At 42.4% G+C, this 21,346-nt stretch overlaps 1 protein-coding gene across 1 annotated transcript in view; it reads right to left on the reverse strand.

Annotated features, from left to right (window-relative positions):
* KCTD1 (potassium channel tetramerization domain containing 1) overlaps positions 1–21,320 on the reverse strand; it is a 35,100-nt gene extending 13,780 nt beyond the window's left edge. The window contains exons 1-2 of the mRNA XM_009886638.1: positions 21,142–21,320; positions 20,424–20,602 (exon numbers count right to left, since the gene is read on the reverse strand). Of these exons, the coding sequence (XP_009884940.1) occupies positions 20,424–20,587 (164 nt within the window). The 5' untranslated portion in view covers positions 20,588–20,602; positions 21,142–21,320. The remainder of the gene's footprint in view (positions 1–20,423; positions 20,603–21,141) is intronic.
* Between the last annotated feature and the right edge of the window lie 26 nt (positions 21,321–21,346).

Below are 21,346 nucleotides of genomic sequence, written 5' to 3' on the forward strand. Positions count from 1 at the left end.
CCCCCCCCCAAACCAGGATCCTCACACCCACAATCCCCACCACTTTTGACAGTGCAGTTCCTCCATCTCACAGACACTGAAGTTGCTGACTCTTCCCAAGACATCCCATCTATCCCTGAACCTCAGTTTTGTTTGTCTTCAGATACCAAGCACTCCCTCAAGCCCTCTGGCTACCATACCAACCCATCTCCAGAAAACTTAAGTCTTGCAATCCCAAAATACGCTGTTCCTTCAGCCACATCACTATCTACAGAGCAGTACCACAGGCCCCCCTTTTCCTCTAGGACCCTGAGACACCTCTCCGATGGGCCGGCGCTCTGATCAACCCAGCACACGTGCCAAGTCAAAGGAGATCTGGAGCAGGAACAGAGGCTGCAGGTACCTGCCGCCATCCCTCTCTCATCATGAGGGCCGTTTCGCTTCAGCCCTTTGTCAGGACATCAGGCAAAGAGCAGCAGCATGCAACAGCTTACCTGCACACTCACTGCTCCGTAGCCACAGCCTGACCACCAGCATTTCATACTTTACAACACCACCTCTCCTTGTTCCTTTTTTCAGGTTCATGCACGCACTGGATCTGCTGAAGAGCAGACTGCAAGCCTTCAAGCCCCACATCTCCCTACAGCGTTTGGCATCTTGCAAATAAGTCCTTAAAAACTTTCTAGTTTTCCAGTGCATATCAAAACCACTTTTCCTAAAATCATTTGAACCAATGCAATGTTAAATCAATTATTCATGCAAATACTTTCTCCATCTCTGTTTTTTGTAACCAAGTTTTCTTGGCAATGATAACATTTCACAGAAAAATTAACAAATATTCTCTTTGCTTGCCAAGATAATTTTACTAAGCTTGAATCCGATTTCATTGAGGTACATTATTTATGTTTTATCTTGAGGGAAGCTGCCTATTAAGTTAGTAGCAACCGTGTCCTTTTGCTTATGATATGGTTATTACCAAGTTATCAGGAGTACCTTTAAGTTATTAGGGTGCGATGGCAAATTAAGTACTTTGCGTCATAATTAGCTAATAACTTTTGAATTATATTTTAATCATGCTTAAGATGGTCAGGTTTGCTGTGAGTACAGATAATGGAGGACAGGAGCAGAACTGGAGTGTTTATCGTTCAATACCAAAAGCCAGAAAGTAGCTAAACTGGTGAATGAGCAACATCCCAAAGGCCATGATAATCTATATATTCCAAAGACTGAACCCTTTCACAGGCAGCAATGTAATAAAGTAGAACTTGTGTCTTGGGATCATGTTTAAGTAAAAAGCAAAAATATATCAGCTTCAACCCACTCTTCTTTATGCCTGCCAATTTTTCTTAAAAAGAAAAAGACATGTTAGCAACCCATCTTCAAAGTCCTATTGATAAATCTGTAAATGCAGATTCCACAAAGAGAACGCTGCTAAAAGCAACTTTAAAAAAGCTACCAGAGCCATTCCCCTTTCAATAAATCTGGACATTGAAAAAAAAAAAAAAATTCCCAAAACAATCCCCACCAAAAACCTCCCAAAACACCCAACAACAACAAAACCATCTCAGAATGGCAGAAATTCTTTGATGTATTCCTTCATACATCAAGTTTGCCCCTCAGCTTTTATGAATTTCATTCAAACCACTGTTAACTCTCAGTGTTTCCTCTGTACCCTCGAGAGGGCTCAGCATCAAAATTCCACGTACGTACCGCTGGAAATTAGGAAACGCTCTGAGAATCTTTATGAAATCCCTTAGAAAACTATCACCAAGATGAGCCCTGGATCCAAACCTAACAAATTGACTTCCCAGTTAAGCAGCTATATGCTGTGTAAGAAACACTATGATACCACTAACTCTGCCCCTTTCGAGGACGCACTGTTGGGAACCAGGCATCACACTCCATATGCCTGGAGCTTGTGCCCCTCTAAACAGCAATCACTGCAACGCAACCATAACAAATTAAGCTTTCCAAGATCTTCACAACTTTGGCTACTTAGCTAGAAACCCCATCTATGTTATTTTGTTACCTGCTGCCTCCTCTAAGAGAAAGGACAAGACATTTCCATAGTCAGGACAAGAACACACTTGCCCTTCCCTTTGCAAGAGTTGCACAAACTCCTCCTGCGTTGCAGCCTGTAAAGGCAAGAGAATGGGGGATCCTACGGGGACTGCTTCCAGAGAGAAAAAGAGGCCACTTCTACATTAAAGCTTCCCATAAATGAATAAAATTCAGTGAGAAAGTGCTCCTAAAACCCTTAGCTGTTAACTATGGTGAGCCTGAGTCCCCAGAAAACACCACCGTCCAGAGCCCAAAACAGAATAAAGTACTCCCAAACATCCTTGCTCCTCTGCTCTCAATAAATACCCGTGAAAGTCACTTGCAAAGTTCATAACATCCTTCTCAAGCGCAGTTCACGCAGAGGACAACAATTTGCTACTGCTAGCGTGCGTAGCAGAAGCCTGTAAAACAGATTAACAGGTTTCAGCCCTGCTGCTGAACTTGGGCTCGGACTGTCACAAGACAGATTTGCCAGGGAAGGTGGAAAGGATGTTCAGCCTGCTTTTTTAAAGCCCTACAGGAATAGACAAAGGAAAAAAAAAATACACATACAAAGAACGTTATTAAGGTAGTCAAAACAAGCTTCACAAGTTAAGATATGTCGAATATTAGAGATGCTCTGGCAACTTTCATTTGCAAACTTCCCTCTCCGCTTTAGACTTGGTCTTTAATGACCTACTGTTTTCCCACAGCATCCCCAATCCAGGCAGCAAGCAAGCTGGGGAGAAGCCAGGGTTGTAGAGCGTAGCACACTGTTGCCCATGGGACCCCTGCTTCATCTGTAGGAGTAGGAGGAGAAGGTCTAATGGATGTGGAAAGGGTTGCAGGAAGGGAATGCAGGTAAGGCAGATGGGGGCTGCCCGGGAGAAATGAACTCTGTCCAAGCGTGTGCCAGATCTCCTGTGCGATGCTACCCCTAAGCATGCCCACCTTACTTTTTTGAGCTCCTCTGAGTGAAGCAAGAAGGTACTAGACTAAAGAAATGCTGCGAAGAAAGCATGCAAGAATGACTCTTCAGAACAGGACTCAAATAATACACAGAAAGTACAGCCCAAGGACACATGCTGAGCTGAGGAGGAACAGGAGATGCTGATGACCTGTTTATTAATTAAGCACCACATTTCTCTCTGCACAGCAGCAGGCAATCACGTATTGGAGATGGTATTACCACACATACACTATGAAGATGAGAAACTAAGGCTGCCCTGGCTTCCCTAATAACGTTCTTTTCCCATAAAGCTGACTTGTCACAAGAAAAGCTGCAAAGCTGGCTAAACAATAACACATTTACTATGCTTCTCTAGAACATTTGTGTTTTGCTTTACTACTCAGCTCACCTGCTCATACATTCCTCCACCTGGACTGAAAACTGTACTTCCAGGTTAACATCCTAGATCATAAATTCTTTGAGAAAGGCAATCTGGATAGCACAAGAGCATATGCAACAGAAGCAAGGAAAATGTGGGTGTTATCAGCACAGAATTTAGTATGAGAAACACAGGACTGTACAGTGCTCTTGTTTTGATTAACTCCAACTTATATACATTACAATTACATCGCTGTGATTCCTAGTGCGGACACAGACATGTGCCTACATAGAAAGACGTGTTTATACCTGTACAACTCATTCCCATACATTTACATGTTTAACTGCTTCCATGCTAGAGGTTGTAATGATTTAAGCATTTCAGTAACTAGGAAAATCACACCATTAACCAAACCAGTTAATACAAAACCTGTGCGCTAATCAGTTAAGAGGACAGGAAAGTCCACCTAAAACAGCTTAGACAGTGGCTCTGAGCAATAAATAATGCTTAATGCATACGTTAGAAATGCCAAAGCCACGCCTGCACATTCTGCTGGTGGTGGGGGTGATAAAAAACACACAGATAACATTATTTCCATTGACAAACTTTACATATACAAAACAGTGGCTTTATTGTTTATTAAATTAGATGCTGTCATGGTGCAATCATCCCTGCAGCCATACCAAACCCAACAGTATGTCAGATGTATTTCTGTGGAGGAGGTAACGAGAGAAGAAAGGAAGAGAGCTGAGATACAGTACAGAAGCAATATAGCCCCATAATCGTGGAATAATTAAGCCACATATGTGAAAACAGACACTAGAATTGCAGCCAGTGAAATCCTCAAAAATACCACATGACAAAACTAAGTGTTACATCACGGTGCCTTTCATACATGACAGCCAGGATGTGATTCAGCTGCCTGAACACAGGTGTCTGCTGCCACTTGAGATGCTCTGGGGCATCTCCGGGACTCCGGAAGGGCTGGAGGATGGCACAGGGACACTACTGCAGACTTGTGCCCTCCTGCAGCAGCCACGGGAGTCCAGGCAGGAACCATGCACGGGCACTAGCTGCCCATGTTAAGGCAAACACACTCCACTCACAAAATGACCAGAAACTAACCGTACCGAAATCTATATTTCAACACAGTTTAACACTGTTCTTCTTAGATATTGATTTCCATAGAAAACTAGGCTTTATTAAATTAAAAAAAAACAACCAAACTTCTATCATATGAAGTTGTGAGCAATAGTTTGCAGCGATCCTAAAACGCGTAAGAATTTCTAACCTTTTTAATCGAAGTCCTATTTTACTCTGCAGTTCAGGTTACCCTCCCGCAGTGGAGCTGACTTCTCTAGCTTCTTCCTGAGCTGCAGCTTTACCAGAGGAAATACAGAAGAGTGCCATCCGAAGTCGCATGATACTCCAAGTGAGTCAGGATCCCCGTTTCCTAAATGCAGGCAGTCAGCCTCAAATATTTTAGCAGGGTGTTGAAGTGAGCTGACCCCAGGATTGAGCTACAGCCAGACAGACACAGGACACCTTATGGAGGGCAGCCCAGCCCAGACCACCTACATGGGACTGGATCTCATCTCGTCCCACGTACGCCTCGTGCACTGCTGATCACACAGCTGAAAACACACAACAACTCTGATGTAGTGACTAATAAATTCTGCACGCAGGCAAACAAGCGGGAAATGATCTGCAGAGAAACAGTCAAATAAGCATAACTCCATCAGTCTGGAGGATTTACAAGCGTGAGGATACAGATCTTACATCTGTTGTGATCTTCCTGGTAGAAACCAGCACAGCCCAACAAGCCAAAATTTCCCTGTGGCAATTCCAGGCTGGTAATAAACAAGAAGTTGCCTACCAAGCCCAGCACTGCTTTTAACCTAGCAGAAAGATGCTGATCATGGAGCAGCCTACTGCTCGAGTTTGTACATTTTCATTACCGCATTCGCTTAACTTTGAAGCCTTTCTCTAAAAAGGCAGAACCAAATTTAACTATACTTGGATTAAAAAAGGAAAAAAAAAAAAAAAAAAAAAAAAAAGGCCATTGCCTAAGGGTCTTTCTATACTGCATCTGCCCTTGTTCCCAGATACTGGTACTGGTACCCAGAGAGTACTGGCAGAACTCTCATATCAATAGATTAAGTTGCAGTTTGCACTAACTAATTACTGGTACCACAAAAAAACTGATCAACAACCAACACAGGTGTGTATGCCAAAAGGCTATGACTCCCTTACCAACAATAAAAAGAAAAAAGGCTAACAATTTAGTGAGAAAAATCCTGAATTCCAAGACTACAGTTGTTTAGAATAATGCAAATTCCAATACAGGCATTTTCAGGGACAGAAAACTGTTTGAAGAAGTCCTCTTCCTCCCTGTGCTTACTGAAAATAAAACATGTTACAACAACCTTGCGTTATCCCCTCCATTCATGTAGCTACTTCACACCAATATTTTTTGCTCTATTTCTGAATGTAATAAAATCTTAATTTAGCACAAATCCAGGTGTTTTGGTAGATTTCTGATTTTTTTTTTCCCCCTCTTCCATCACCACAAGGCACAGATATAATTGTTTTCTACTATCTTTACAGGAGATCTACAGAACCACATTCTCGAAAGGTGCAGAAGCCTGAAAATAGTTTGGGGTAATCAAGAGCTGCACTGTTTCAAAGCTCTCCACCCCCACTTCTCCAGAAGCCGCTGGTGCTACAATAAACAGGCTATGGGATAATTCTGATTATTTTCCATTACCTTCCTAAAAACCTAGTTTTTTAGTCTTTAGAGGCAGGCAGAAGCCATTTAAGTGCAATGCAAGGCAGGGGGCTGGAGAAAGACAATGTCTTAAAACAACCAACTCTGACTATGAAGCCAGACCATCAAGCTGTGTTCTCTTGCTAACCATCCCATGCACAAAACTATTTATTTGCATTAACCAAGCAGCCCTCTGTGGGGGAAACCTATGGTGCAGTCCCCAGCCATTCGCTTTTGCACAGCTTTTTCTCCCTCAGAAGTGAAGGTTACAAGATGCCTACCAAAAAAAAAAAAAACAAACCCAAACCACAGGAGACAAAACGAACCTGCGTGCCCAGTTGTGAAGCAGAAGGCAGACCCCACTGCTGAGCTCCAGCTTCACGAAGGGTTTTCACCCAGAAGGAGAAGGCACCTGAGGTCAGATTGGGCTCTGTGATATTACCACTGATATTGCAGTGATATAGTCAATAGAAAAGCAGTGAGAGGACTGAGATTTGCTTGCAGGTTCCCCTGTTATATCCGTGCCCCAAGCCCTGCTCCATCCCTGCGCCCAGCCACCCATGCAGAGCTCCGGCCGCAGCGGGCAGCGGCAGCAGCGCAAGCACACAAGAGTGATCTTTGCTGCCTCTAATTGCCACCAGCTGAAACCTACACCTGCTTTGATGTTAAAAGACTTCTGGCAGGGATATGCCTCAGGGATTTACAGTGCTGGAAGGAAGGATGGAGTCTGCCACATCTACGCCGTTAATGCGACGGCTTTGCAGGGATCGGTGAGAAGTGTTGACTAAGACTTGAGCCTCATAACAGACTGTCAAAAGGAAGGGGTATTTCTCCACTACGCTCCAAGGGATGGTTGGTCATCGTGGAAAATCCTCTGCTAAACAATACCGAGGGGTACAGAAACAGCCACTGTGAGACTGCAGATAGCAGCTCAGGCTTCTTTGCAGGATCAAAGTCAGACAAGACGTGTTTGCTCCTTAGAGTCTCTGAACACGGGCAAAATTAAATTCCACATCTAATTTGGGGAGAACATCACTGGCTTATTATTTATCATCACCAGACACTCAGACAAGACACAGAAGGGGTTTCACCTCAGTCTCTAAAGCAGGGAAATCTGAGGGGAACGTGTTCTTGCCAGCTGAGTCACTTCTTACTGGTGGGACCAACTCTCTCCTGCGCGACCCATCCTCCTGCCCTGCTGCCTCACTGCCCTTGCCATGCCACCGCAAGTGTTTTGTTACTACGGCAGAATAATATTAGGACAGCGATGAGGAAAATAAACTCTCTCTGCTATGATGAATGTGCCCTCATTTCATACAGCAACGTGCTACAACAAACTTGACCTTTATCATGACTGGATTTCACTGACCCTGGTTTGTTTGGTTTTTTTGGGACCTCACCCCCTTTATTTTGTTTTGTCTGCAGTCTCTGCAATTTCCAGCTGATAAAACTTTTATCAACACTCACCTTTCCCAGCAGAAGCATGCCGCACAGAAAAATATTCAGACATGCCAAGCCAAGAGACAGAGTCCTTCCTGCGGTCCGTCATAGAGACGGACCTTGGAAGAAATGCTCCTGGTGGAGCCACTGCCAACCTGTCCTGCTCAGGAACAGCTCAGCACGCCCCGGCAGAGCTTCTGCAGGCTCAGGGACAGGTTTGGAGAATAACATGATTAATTTTTCTTCTACAAACAAGAACTGCACTACCAGCTTTATGCTTTTTGCATGGTACAAAAGCCTGTTGTATGTTCTCCATCACTTCTAGGGCCCTTCATGTTTGTCATGTTTTCCATATTTCATTAATAAAGAGAAGGAAGAAGGACTCACACCTCTGATTTAACTACTTAGCATTTTAATAGGAAATAAAGTGACCCACATGGAAGCTAAATGCAACTGAAAGTCACAGCCATACCAGCTGTTTCTATTTTCAAATCAATGCTTTGTGTCTCGTAGTGACACCAGACAAGCAGCGACTTCCAATAGCATCCTTTCCACCCTTCCTTTTGTTGACCCTACAGAAGAGAAAAGCACGAAACATACCTGATTAGGGCTTTTATTTCTACTTCCCAAGCGAGGAATTAAATGCTCACTTGGAACCAGACCTCTGCGGTCCAGAGAGCAGCATCCGTTAGGTTTTGGAGAGCTACACCATTAATCCAAAGCAGAGGCAGGAAAGCACAATTGTAGCTGTGTTGATGAGTTTATCGGGGTTAGCTACTAAGCAAGAAAAGGCTGGTATGAAAGGCATGGCCCAAGGCCCAGCTTTGTGAGACAACAATATTAGAAGCTGGGAAAATGAGAACGCCTGATAAAAAGTGGAGCCTCCAAACACGCTTTAGCTACAGAAAAGCGGCAGTTTTTTTCTCCTCTCCCTTTCTCATGAGTTAGGTCTTCCACGGGGGGAAATCCAAGCAGGGAGGCATCTTTCTTGGCACCATTCCCTTAGCTTACATCTTCCTAGAATAACATTTACCACCACTTCCCTACTCGTTTCTCCCCTTTGCACCAAAAAGACAGACACCATCATGGGGCTTCCCTCTGTGGCAGCATGATGGAGCCAACGTTGACTCCCTCCGGCGTTACTGCAGCAGGGCTGGAAACTGCCATGAGCAGGGGTATGGCACATCATCTTCATCAGATTTTGGAAGGCCAGAGGGAAGATTAACATTCAGGAGAGCTTATTCACAGAAAAAAATTAGTAAAGGGAAATTAAACCTTCATATTCTGCAAAGGATGAGGACATTGGTTTTGAGAACTTTAGCAAGGCATGAGAAAAATCCATTTAAAAGTCACACTAGCATATCAGGAACCAATCACGATGGGCAGACAAATGTTTTGAAAAACTAGAAGAGGAAAATAAATACAGTGAACATGTTTGAAAAGGACACATGCTAACTGTCTGGTTTTCATATGCTTGATGGTGACTTCAGTCATATGCAGCTGCATATCCACAGCACTTGGAGAACAGTCAAATCATCTTATTGTTTCAAACAGAACGTGAGCAGTTTCATGTGACAAACTGCGAGTATAAAATTAAAAAAAATAAAATACACTTTTCTAAAACTCGGAAATTATACTGCTAGTAAACTAGAATTTAATAGCAAAAGTGAATAAACAACAGCTTTTGAGGCTGGAGAAATTACCATCATGGTGTTATCTAATCTCTCCCCAGAAGTCAAGAATTATGACTAAACCCTTCCAACATAGATATAGCCTGAAATTCTATGTCAGAAGTATGTCCAATTGCATTTGGCAACCCTTAGTCAAGAGAGAGGCTGACTATAATTGGATGAATATTTGAAGTGCTTCATTATTCATGTAGGAAGGCTAGGTAAAAAGTGTTTTGTAGTCCCAAGACACTGGAGGGTGTGCGTTATTGAGTAATAACCAATTAGGAATGTTGACAGCGCTCTGCCTTTAGGATCACCCTGGCCAACAAAGCACCTGGGTGTATGTTGTTGTGCAAAAGCACACACCCACTGCCTACTACTCAGTTTATTTAAGCAAACTTTTCACCAAAGGAAATGGAGGGCACCCTAAAGGATGTGAGTTTGACAGCTCAACTGCGTTCTAAAATACTTCTTCATTCTTCCCTTTGCCCTCCAAAATTTTTTTATAGCACTTCTGAATTATTGATACAATTCATTATTGAAAATAAATCTAATTTCTTCTGGTTTATTGCATATAACCTACCAAAGAGCAACATCCTTATTATTTGCAGTAAGGAAACACTGGCAGCAAAAAAATCAGCTCCTAACTACATAAGCTGGTAAAAAACACCACTGTGCCATTAGGTAAACACGGCAAACTCAGAACAGCAAAAATCAAAGGTCTTTCTTTCATGCGAGTCTATGAAAAACATCCGAATCGTTAATACAGGCATGCAAGAGATTTAAAAAAACTTCAGTGTTTAAAAAACTAACTGTTCTGACACACTTGCTCACAAGAACCAGAAATTCAACACTTAATTCAGCTCACGGTAATGCAGTCCAACCCTTTCAAAACCTCCCAAAACAAGGCTAGAATGCAGCAATGGTGCAAACACTGATTTTTCTTTCTTTCCGTTTTTTCTTTATCATTGTAATGCAGAAAATCTGAAAGAAAGCTTGCATTCGGATCGAAAGCAAAGCAATTGCTGTACGAGATGCCCAATAGGACTTTCATACCCACAAAAGAAACATCCCAAACTTTTCCTGAAAGAATTGCTTGTTTCAAACATGCAAAATATGAAATCAATTTGTTATCCGGACGACCACATCAGTTTTTCTGCAGCTCTCATTTTCTGGCTTGTATCATATTTAGCTTGTCCTGTGGCACTGAGAGTACTGCAGCATTCTCTCTTAAATCTCCCGAACGCCACCTCACCCTCTCCCCCATGTATCACCGAGCCGATGATGTTTTGATGAAGCATCACACACAGACCCTCGAGATAATGGATTCAATGGGATACACTTAAAAGATCATTTTTCTCTTTTGTATTGACTGCTTGCGCTGCTCTAAGACAGGAAGGGCTTTCATTTTTTATGTAAGCTGTAAGACCCCGAGGGCCCTCTAAACTGTTTAAGAGGGATCAATTTTCAGATGGTTAGAAGGGGCCCGGCAGACCTTCCCGGTTTGGAACGCCTTCCCCTCGGATCGCCGACAAGTTCGGGCGAACCTAAAACCAGCTCCCAGCGGAGCCGCTCTCTGGCAGGGCAGCGCTTCCTACTGTTTAGGATTTGTGGTTAGCATTTGCACAGCACTATAATTTATAGTATGTATACAGGGAACAAAATGGGGGGGGGGGAGGGGGGGAAGTTTCACAGAAGCAAAATAATCACTGCTGCTGATTGGAGATAAACAGCAATAGAGCTGCTAAGCAAAGCAGACCTTGGCACTGGTGTAGCGGCAGGAAACCATTACCCCGTGACAAGGGTTTAATACACTGACATTGTTGCAATTACATCCAGGCAACCTAACAAAACAAATTCATTGTATGGCAGAAAATATTTCCAATTCGACATTGCAACATTTATTTTTTAATTACAGCACAAAGGCGACTTTTGGGGTGTGGAAGGACGTAATCCATCATTTGCTCTGAAGTGACACACTTATGGCAAATGCTGTGTATTATAACTTTCTATGCCACAATAAGTAACTACAAGCAATTTCTCAGGCAAGGAATGCAAAGGGTTTGGGTGCGGTCCTGGGAGATGCTGCTTGCAGCGGGAGCCGAAGGCAAGCCACAGGTTGCCGCACCGGGACTTCAACCGCTCCTCCTGCTTCGCGCCTGTGTCACACTGCTCCTGACAGCTCTCTACCTGCAATGCGCCTCGTATGAAAAAGTTTGGTGTTTTTTTTTTTTTAACCATTCAAATACGGCCTGGGCAAGAACACACACAATTTTTAATTAAAAGGAATGGGATTTTAAAAGGTCACTTAAAGAACAATTATGTCTGCCGTTTGACTGACAGGCATGTCACATTTTAACATGAAAACCCCACTGGGGTTTAAGAGGTAGAATTAATCTTTATCTTTATAAATTGATGAACTACCGAGGTATACCCCATTGCATTTAATACTGCTGTGCTCAACCCTCTCACCTTACGAACAAACCCCTGTAATCTTTCTATTACTTTCCCCTTTCACCTTTTTAATCCTTCAAAAACAGAAAGTTAATTCATGGAAACTGAATTGCCAGCGTTGCTCTCCTTCACCGAGTGCCTGTTCTGCAAAATGCAGCGGTGTGTAGAAATATAAAAGATAGGTCTTCAGTAATTAGCTTGGGTACCAGACGCGGCACAGCTGAGTTAGCTGGAAGCAGGATAAACGAGTCCAGGTGGAGCACTGCACTATATTGCTTTGAGCATCCGAGCTAGCCCAAGTGTCTACACACACGGCACTGCACAGCAGAAGGACTGGGTGGGAAGGTGACAGTGAGACCACTGCTTTCCCAAAGGCACGCCCCTACAAAATATGCCACAAGAAGTAGCTACATGCTCAGCTTAAATGCTTTCAAACTGTTGCAGAAGCCTCTCGGTTCTCTGAAGCAGGCAGAAAGTGCCTTCAAAGTGCTCAGAAAACTGTCCAAACAAGGTGTACAGACAACTGTGCTGGAAGAGTCCTCCAGATCCAAGCTAATGTACACATCACAGCTGGAAATACTTTATTTGATTACGAATTCAAAGACTCAACTAAAGAGATCAGTATCAATGAGTCTCAGAGCATCCTTTCAACTGACGTCACTAACAGTGAAAGCATCATCTGAGATATCCATAAAATCTGCTGGCTGCTTAACTACTCAAAGGAAGCTCACCATTACCAGGAGCCAGAAAACCAAGGATGTGTGGGGAGAAAGGGACAAGAAGCATGCCATGTGCCTTCATCTGGTCAAGTAAAGATCATTTGTGACCTTTGTGAGCTCCAACTCCTTCCAACAGAGATAGAAAAGCGTAAATGAAAAAGAAATGAAGACAAAGCAATGAGGGAATTCAGATGACTGAAGCAGGATCGATGCTCAGAGCAGAATGGGGACAGAAAAAAAAAAAGATATTGAAGGGCAGGAGTCAAAGAGATAGCCACATCCTGAGAACAGTAGACTGAGGGGAAAGAAGGATTGAGAACAAATGACAAAGGAGAAATAAAGCTTGCCAGATGACATTTGTCTTGTTATGACATGACCATATTTGAATAAACAGCAAACCAGTTAAGTTAGAGGACACGTCCACGTAACAGGAACTGGTGACATTCCCCTGGCCAACACAGCATTTAGGTGCTATTTGTATTAAAACAAGTGCAGGTCACCATTGGGTCCTAAGCTGTTTTCACCATTTCCTGTGCAACTTTTGCAAATACATCTCCAAATGGCAAACAGACTTGTATACATGAAACCCAGCCAGAAGGTTGATTATTAGCAGAAAGAAGTAAGCCAGAAATTGGAATCTATATCCTAAAGCTCCAAACACACCCAAGAGGTGGCCGGGTGTTGACAGCAAAACTGGAAGCCAAATGTTTACTTCGGCAATTACATACGTACTAGATGCCAATTTCCTTAGCAACTACATTGCAATTTATGAAAGACCAATGAAGTACAAACTGTTTATGTGGGAGCAGGATGAGAACTCAGTGCTAACACACAGAGGTTCCTGAGCACAAGGACTGAGCATGGCAAAAGGCGAAGCAAACCATTGAACCTGAAGCCCACAGTTCAAACCCGGACCCTATCAGAAATGACCAATAAGCAGAATGCTTCAGTGCCACCTCAGTTTCTGACGGGCTTTTCCTTGTCAGACCAGCAAGAGCCATAGACTCAGCACTCCTTATTTCTTCCCCTTGAGCATTTTCTTGGTCAGTTAGAATGAGACATACTGCTTGGGTGCCTTCAGCCTGGTTTATGAAGCTGCGCTACTGGGTAGAAAAGTGCAACCGCTATAACAACAACCTATTTCTCACTGACAAATTTCCATCCATGGAACTGATTTCTTTGCAAGGAAAGGACTTCTCAGAGCACAGACCCTTCAACTAGTTATTGACAACCGCCCCTCTCCTTGACTTACAGGTTGATCCAAACCCACACAGCCTCACATGAGCCTACTGGGAAAGGCATCAATGAGCCATACTGACAATATGGATATGGATTTTCTTCTTTCCCCTCAAGAAAAATGCTTGTTACTTCAGAGGACTACTAGCCTCACAAATGAGGAGCTGAAATCTTTAGCTTTGTAACACTCCTGAACATAGAAATTTATTCCCTTGAATATTTCCATCCACACTGTCATAGCCACGCAGCCATAGCTAAGCATGGCACGAACCCCTGTGGCAGCAAGTCTGCACATCTACTTTCTCTGGGTCTGTGTATGTGCAAAGAGTACTCTAACAATCCACTACCTTAATTTCACTGTCATTTTACACACCTGAGTGCAAAAGCATTGAGCAAGTAGAAACACTGCATTTTATCCTCTAAATAAATAAGACACAAGACCATTTTTACTGACAGAACAGGAAGACATCAACTCCATGGCCCCTTTCAGTGATGACCCACAACCAGCTACTGACCACACAATGTGAGAACCTGCTAATCTGATCGTGCTATTTCTTTCACCTAGTCACCAGCCACAAGCAACAGCAGTGACTTGCTGACCTTGCAAGTTAGACATATTACAGGACTAAGATTCAGAAAACAGTCACTTCTACTGAGGCGACAGTGATGACTGACCTGTGGTGATCATTAATTGAGGCAAAATGAGGTCAATATATACGCTAAGTTCAATACACATACCTAGAGATACAATTAATCTTGGTTCAGCCAGGACTAGAAAATACCCCTCTGAGCTCTTTATTGACAGATGAGTGTTAACAAAATATTTCTCTTTACAACATCAGTTGTGTAAATTCTTTGAATTTCTTGAATTAGGCATGAAGTATACTATGATTCACAGTTCTGTTTCTATTTTTCCCCCCAAGTTTGTATATGTGGTTACATGAACCAAAACCACTGTACTGTATTAAGTCTGGTCCTCATGAATCAACATTTCATTTTTTACTAATACATGTTACTGATGACACCAATGTCATCAACTGTCTTTACCTCAGTTACTAGCATCTATAAATATTTACGCTGAGAGATAGTAATCTTTAACACTGTCAACCATCACCCCAAAGCCTTTTACAAATTGCTTTTTTGTTAACCTTGGTAGGAAGCAACAAAAACTCAAAGTTAAATCAGTTATCTTGGATCACAGAACAGGTCAGCAAGAAAGTCAATGTATTTCCCTGTCCCAAGCCCTCCTTTTCCCTTGCCACACGACCATGCAGCAATCAGATGATGAAATATAGAAGGTGAATAACTAGATGAGCAATCCAGGATAGGCAACGAAGATTAAACTGAGCCTCTGCCACCTTCTATGCCTATTCCCCCCCCGCCAAGAATGTTACAAAATATTAAAAATCTGCAACATGGACCATTCACGTTAACACAGCAGACTGCATAGCAATATTGAAAACTCTCAAGGGAGCTTGCTCTTTACAACATGCAACACAAGTTCTCAAAAAGTGCAAGCCTACTACAGTGTAGTTACTGTAGTGCCACGCTGATTTAAGAGCTACCACCTCATCAGGCTTTGACGTTGCTACTCTAGAAAGATCACCAAATACCTCCACAGATAGAGATGTGCCTTTCAGAAAGATGAATCCAATAAAGAGAACAGAAATAAAGGTGTAGTAACACTCACTCTGACAGTATTTCCTTTAAAAAAATAATAAAAAAAAAATCCCCAAATACTCATTAGTTAGAAAACCTCGGATTTATGTCTTTAAACAATTAGTATCATTTACAGCATTTTCCAAACTACTATCCAAGGTGAGTAGGAAACGTGTGACGGGGCTGTTCTCGTGGAGGCGTTACAGAGGGAGCCCTACGCACAGTGCACAACACAACAGACCTCCTACTGAACCAGAAGTCTCCAGCACGGCATTGCAACCTGCAGAAGACTGAATGAATTAAGGACCACGTTGATGTCTTATTTTGGAACCAGGGACAGTCTACAGACAACAGAAACTGCCAAAGCTGTTAAACAGGTAAACAGTGCTAGCCTGCCTCATTCATAGCATGTTCTTGGAGGTCCACCTACGTGACCTATGAAGGGTAAGTTTTGCTCATAAACTGCCAAAAAAGGACAAGGGCAGTCTGGGCACTCTCCTAAATAATTCTGTGCTCCTGATGCAAAAGAAACCCTAACCAACAACAACAACAAAAAAAAAAAAGCCAGTGTCCTAACTGGATCCAAGTGTGTGAAATTTAATTTCCCTGAGGGCTGAGAGTGAAGATTGGGTAAGAAAACTGGGACACAAATGGATTGGTTCATATGAAAACCTGAAACAGCCCTGGGCAAAAATTTGGAAGTATTGTGAAATATCATATAAGAAGAATCCATCTTCATATGCAGGGAGTAATTCAAGATGGGAGATGCAGCAATGCAAACAGATATCCCGAAAGGTTCTACAAGAAATATATACAAGGTTTTCAATGAAATCTTCCCATTCTGTGGTGGGAATACCACAGAATTGGATGTGGCAATCCAATGCCATGGTTATGCAAATATTTGTGCCAGATGACTTGGACAGAACTAATAAAAGTCCAGATGCTTTGAACCTATGAGATAGACAACACTGCTGATACTGCTGATATCCGAGATATCAGACAGCTGATGCTCATATGATCAAAGTTAAACATCTTCCCATTTAGTTCTGATAGTCAGTTGAAGTTGTCTTAGCTGGTACACAATAACTTTCGGTAGATACCATACAGGCAGCACTAAGGCTGAGAGATGTAGGAACGCTGACTCCAAGCAAAAGGTTCCATCGCACTGCAAGATGATAATGCACTGAAAGAAGGAGAGTAGGCTGCTCAGGTTCAAGCATCAGAACTAACAGGCCTGTGCTTCCTCTACTTATAATTATAAATCCTAAAACCTCAACCCATTTTCCCCAGACTCTCTGTTGACCATATGGAACAATGGGACAGCATGCATGTGCCTCAGCTCTCAGGGGAGAAAGGCTCCTTTAGCAGACCTTCATCTTCTACCCATCTTCCCTGGAATAAAAAAATTGAGTGTTGTTTTTTTCTGGGCAGTGGAAAGCAGGTCTTTTTTTTTTTTTTTAAATCTTCACCTGCAAAACCAAAATAATAAAAAAAATTAGTCCACCCAAATCTTTAACAGATAACTTTTTCTTGTCAAATATCATCCTGCAGATCTGGTAACTTCCAGTAAACCAAAGGTGGTTAAGAAGAGGAGGGTATGATCTAGTTCAAAACAAAAAATTCCAAAACCGTAAGACTCGTCGCAGAATAGAAACAGTTTGGTCCATTCACATGGACATATGAATAACCATCACTCATCAACTTAAAAACAGGAGGAACAATCTGTATATGGGTGAATGCATCAAGGTCAACAGTCTTGAAGAGAGCTGCACAAAAGGACACCTGCCCCTTCCTCAGGCATTTAAAGAAAATTACTATTTCTTTCAGCAGACTGACCTTACATTAGGTCTTCTTGATAGATAGGCTGATTCAAATTGCCCCTTCTTGAAGCCTAAGTCAGGCAAATTGTATTATTCAGCTGCATGAGATCATGTCTGAGGCATGGTCTCACTGGTGGCTTGGGAGAACCAGAAGCCTGTTGACGAGATAAAATAATCATATGGGATCTTCCTTGTGAAAACAGTAGGTTCTCCCTGATCTGGAATGTAACTGGGCTCCTTTGAATTCTATGCCACTGGATTTTTAAATTAATTTGGGGGTGGGGTTTTTTTGCATTTTTTCAGTTTCATAATTTAAAATTCTAGGATTACTCAATTCAAACCATCTGTTAGATAAGACGCTTGTCTGTTGCATTGCTTCCCTGTGTTAATCTTTGGCCATAACACAGATAGGCTCCGATTCCTTGGGTTCTTCAATCACAAAAGCATTTGAGAGAAGCCCTCAATGGTCTTTCCACAGCAAAGGGCAGGGAACCAGCATCATAAGCAAGATGTTTCTGTCACCTCCCCTGGGTTTCTCTGGAGGAATGAACGGACACCTGTCTGTAGGCTTTTTACATATCAAGTCACAAACCAGTTTAGGGGATCTAACAAAAAAATGAAAATGAGGAAAATGAGCCCTGCAAGCTACAAGTCTTTACCTGATACCATTTAAGGAACCCTTTTTAAAGTATTCTTTCCAATTCCTATTCTACTGTCCAAGAAGGAGAAAACAGAGAGGCACAAGACGAGATGCTACTGAACCCAAAGGAGAAGGAAGAATACACTTGCTCCAAATCAAAGACTGCTCTATCAGGATGGCTCTCCTTCACACCAGCAAGCTACAGTGACTCCAAAGCTACTGGTTTGGATATCACCCTTTCAATCTCTCAAAGAAAGATGACTGGTACCTGGCCCACAGATGAAAGGTTCATTTTAGGCTTCTAGCCCTTAGACTACATGTAATACGAGTCAGAAGCCTAATGACTTTCATGTCTCAACCTGTTAGATGCTGGAGCCTGCAACCTATGCCTTGACTCATCCCTGGAGCTGTGCTCTTTAAGGCAAGATAATCAAGACCTTATTTTTCATAGACAATACTTCATATGACACTAAGCCTCAGGAGGCTTCAACTGGCCCAAAGATATCGATGACACCCTGCCTTAGTTTTGATCTCATTCACACGTGTGATATCGGTAGAAAAAGGCAACATACAAGCAATGTTGGTCAAAATCTTGGAATAACTAATGCTCACAAAATTAAACTGTAGTTATAGACTGACCAGGTCAGACTCCAGTGAATAATTTGTACTAAGGTCCAAATATTACTGGATAATTTGTACCCAGCATGGACCCTGTATATAAATACAGATACATATGCACACACACACACCCACATTGGAAAAAAAAAGATTAAGGTAAAATCTCACAGACAAAACCCAAATGACTATATTGTGATAGCCAGCTTATTGCTTCATGCCATTGTCTTGACATCCAAACAAGTTTAGTAATTGCTCTTTTGAAGCTGCTAATGTTAAAAAAAAAAATAAAATCTCAAGTTATGGAAGTGGCTGGGAATTCCAGGTTCTAACAGCTACACTGGAAATATTCACTCATCAAGGGGTTCAAAAGACACTTGCTGTCAGAACTGAAACACAAATGCATGTCAAAATGACTTGAAACAGAATGACTATAACTCAAAGTTTGGGTTTTCTTTAAATTATGTTTGAAGAGCTTTAAAATGTTTAATTTATTAAACTGGCTTTGATTCTACAGTCATAGCTTCCACTTTCAAGTGCTACAATGGTTCAATTGAACACAGAATACATTAAGCTTAAATTCCACTGCCACCATACACACTTATGAAAGACATTTTAGTGTTTCTTCACTTAAAGTAATATGCTGTCCCGGTGAATTTGACATGGAAACAGAAGCTGCGTGTACTCATAGCAGCCGCCTCTCATACTGCACACACAACAGTTTCAGACACCATCACTACTCCAGCTGCTGAAAAAAACGCTAAGTAATCACAACTCCTAGTTGCTGAACACAATGAGGTCCTAAAAAAAGTTCCCCAAAATGATAGATTTTGTTTTTGAAGAACAGTTCAAGTTTTTCCAGAGGTTGCTTCAATCTCTCCTGGCAAGCCTGTGCTTTGGCATGGCTTCTATTACTTCCCTCTCCCTGGCTTTCCTTGAGGAGGTTGTCATAAGAAAGGCCATATGCCCAGTTGTTTCTTTCATACGCCTTTATTTACCATCCTCTTCCTCTAGCACTGTCAGCTCTTAGTGTTAGAAGGGCTACTCCAGTCCCACCTAAAACTAGGTAGGCAATGCTGCAGAGGCAGTAGTACCAGTGAAACCCATGCTCAGAACAAAATCACATGCCATGGAGTTTGCCTTTCCGAAAGGTACAAGGCACGTCAGAGTTGAGGGATCGAGAAACTTGAAAACTTCCCCTTCAAATGCTGGAAAGACCATGAAGGTAACACCGCCTTCCCTCTAGAGCAGGACTACAGACTAATACCGTGAACACAATCAACACCTGCTAACTGATAAACCAGCTCTTAGAATAACAATATCACTACAGTGTTTATCTGCCATCACCACCATGTAATATTCAGACACACTGCGTTGAATGCACTGTTGTTTTCTTAAAGCTGCACTCTCATTTCATCTACTCTACATACACCGCTTGCTCAAGCATGCAAAAGTTTTCCAACTGCTCAAGACCAGTAAGCTACCACAGTCACAAACGTTTCATTTAAAAGGTACATGAGAGTTAAGAGCCTAATTATTTGAAAAGTCCTAAGATTCTATAAAAAGCATTCGGTTAATGCTGTTCTATATTTTGTTACATACAACCTTGCTTTTACCTCAAGTGACATATCCGAGATTACACGTCGATACTACAGGAGAGCGGTTACTGCTCCAAAAGAAACAAAACAGACATCCTAACACCCCCCCGCCTTTGGGCTTAAATGCAGTATCGCTACAGTTTTTCAATGTAATAAACCACAGCACGGGTGCCCTGGCATAAACCCAGAATTCCAGGAGGGAGAAAGGAAGCGCTCTTTACTATTGGCTTCATTTTAGTCCACACACATAGGGATTTGCAGGAGTGCCATTTGTCTGAAACACAGCGGAGCAGGGAAAGAAAAGTCAGTCTCTAACCTCCTACGAACAAAGAAACCTAATTTAATTTTGAAACAAAAGAAACTAAATTTATCATTCTAAGACAGCCCCAGGATGCCCAAGCATGAAATGGAAGAAAAGGAGTTGCCAAAGACATGCAGAACAAGCTTTTTAAAGTTACCTGGAATCGGGGTATTTTGTAAGCGTGGCCAAGCTGCTGGTATACATGTGCCCACCCACATCAATGTGAACTGGTGCGTTGGATTTTGTGAGCTGTGCTGGAGTGGGGATGCCTTGATTGTTCAATGGAGATGCAGGGGATCTAGTGATCAGAGGTCTTGACATATTGGGCCGACTGTCCTGTGAAGAGATAGACCTGGGTTAATGATCTCCTTAAAAACCTCACAGAAACCCACAGTCTCGAGTCAATAGCATTGTCTCATAGTCTCAGCTTTCGATTTTCATCTCATTAAAGCACAGAAAAATATTCAGCTGTTTTTAAAAATCAATCCAGCTCTAAGAGTTTTAACTGGATAAGTTTTAAATAAGTGGGGCAAAATGCAGTGATAAAACCCACAAAGTAGAAATCACATTCAATAAAACAAGTTCTTCCTGAACACTACTTGAGACAGACAACCCATACAAAAAAATAAACCAAAAAAAACCACCAAACCCCCAAACCAGCTCATTCTCATATTTAAGAGCAGATAAAGGCTCTGAAAGAAAGAGCTGCAGACAGAAAGACCAAAAACAATTACTGTTTTCCTTAATGAAGACAACCCCAGGTAGACTTTCTGTTCCTTCCCAAGCCCTCCGTCACTGCCGTTAACAGTCAGAACAGAAATACAAACCCTCAACTCCTCCATCCTGCACACTCTTCTCTCGAATTCCCAATTCACATAGCACGGAAACAGAAGCAGAAACACCTGGACTAGTCAACTGCTCATGGACTGCAGACCACTGGACATCGACAGCCTTTGAGAAAGACATTTTCCATTTAAAAGTTATACGTATGGCCACAGATGCCCCCGCGTGCCCCGCATAGGCTGCAGGTCTGAGCGACTTCCCCGGGCAGGCGAGGCGGGGAGAGCGGGGGGGGGGGCC

Source organism: Charadrius vociferus, unplaced genomic scaffold (genome assembly GCF_000708025.1).
Source record: "Charadrius vociferus isolate BGI_N301 unplaced genomic scaffold, ASM70802v2 scaffold45, whole genome shotgun sequence".
Lineage (NCBI taxonomy): Eukaryota > Metazoa > Chordata > Aves > Charadriiformes > Charadriidae > Charadrius > Charadrius vociferus.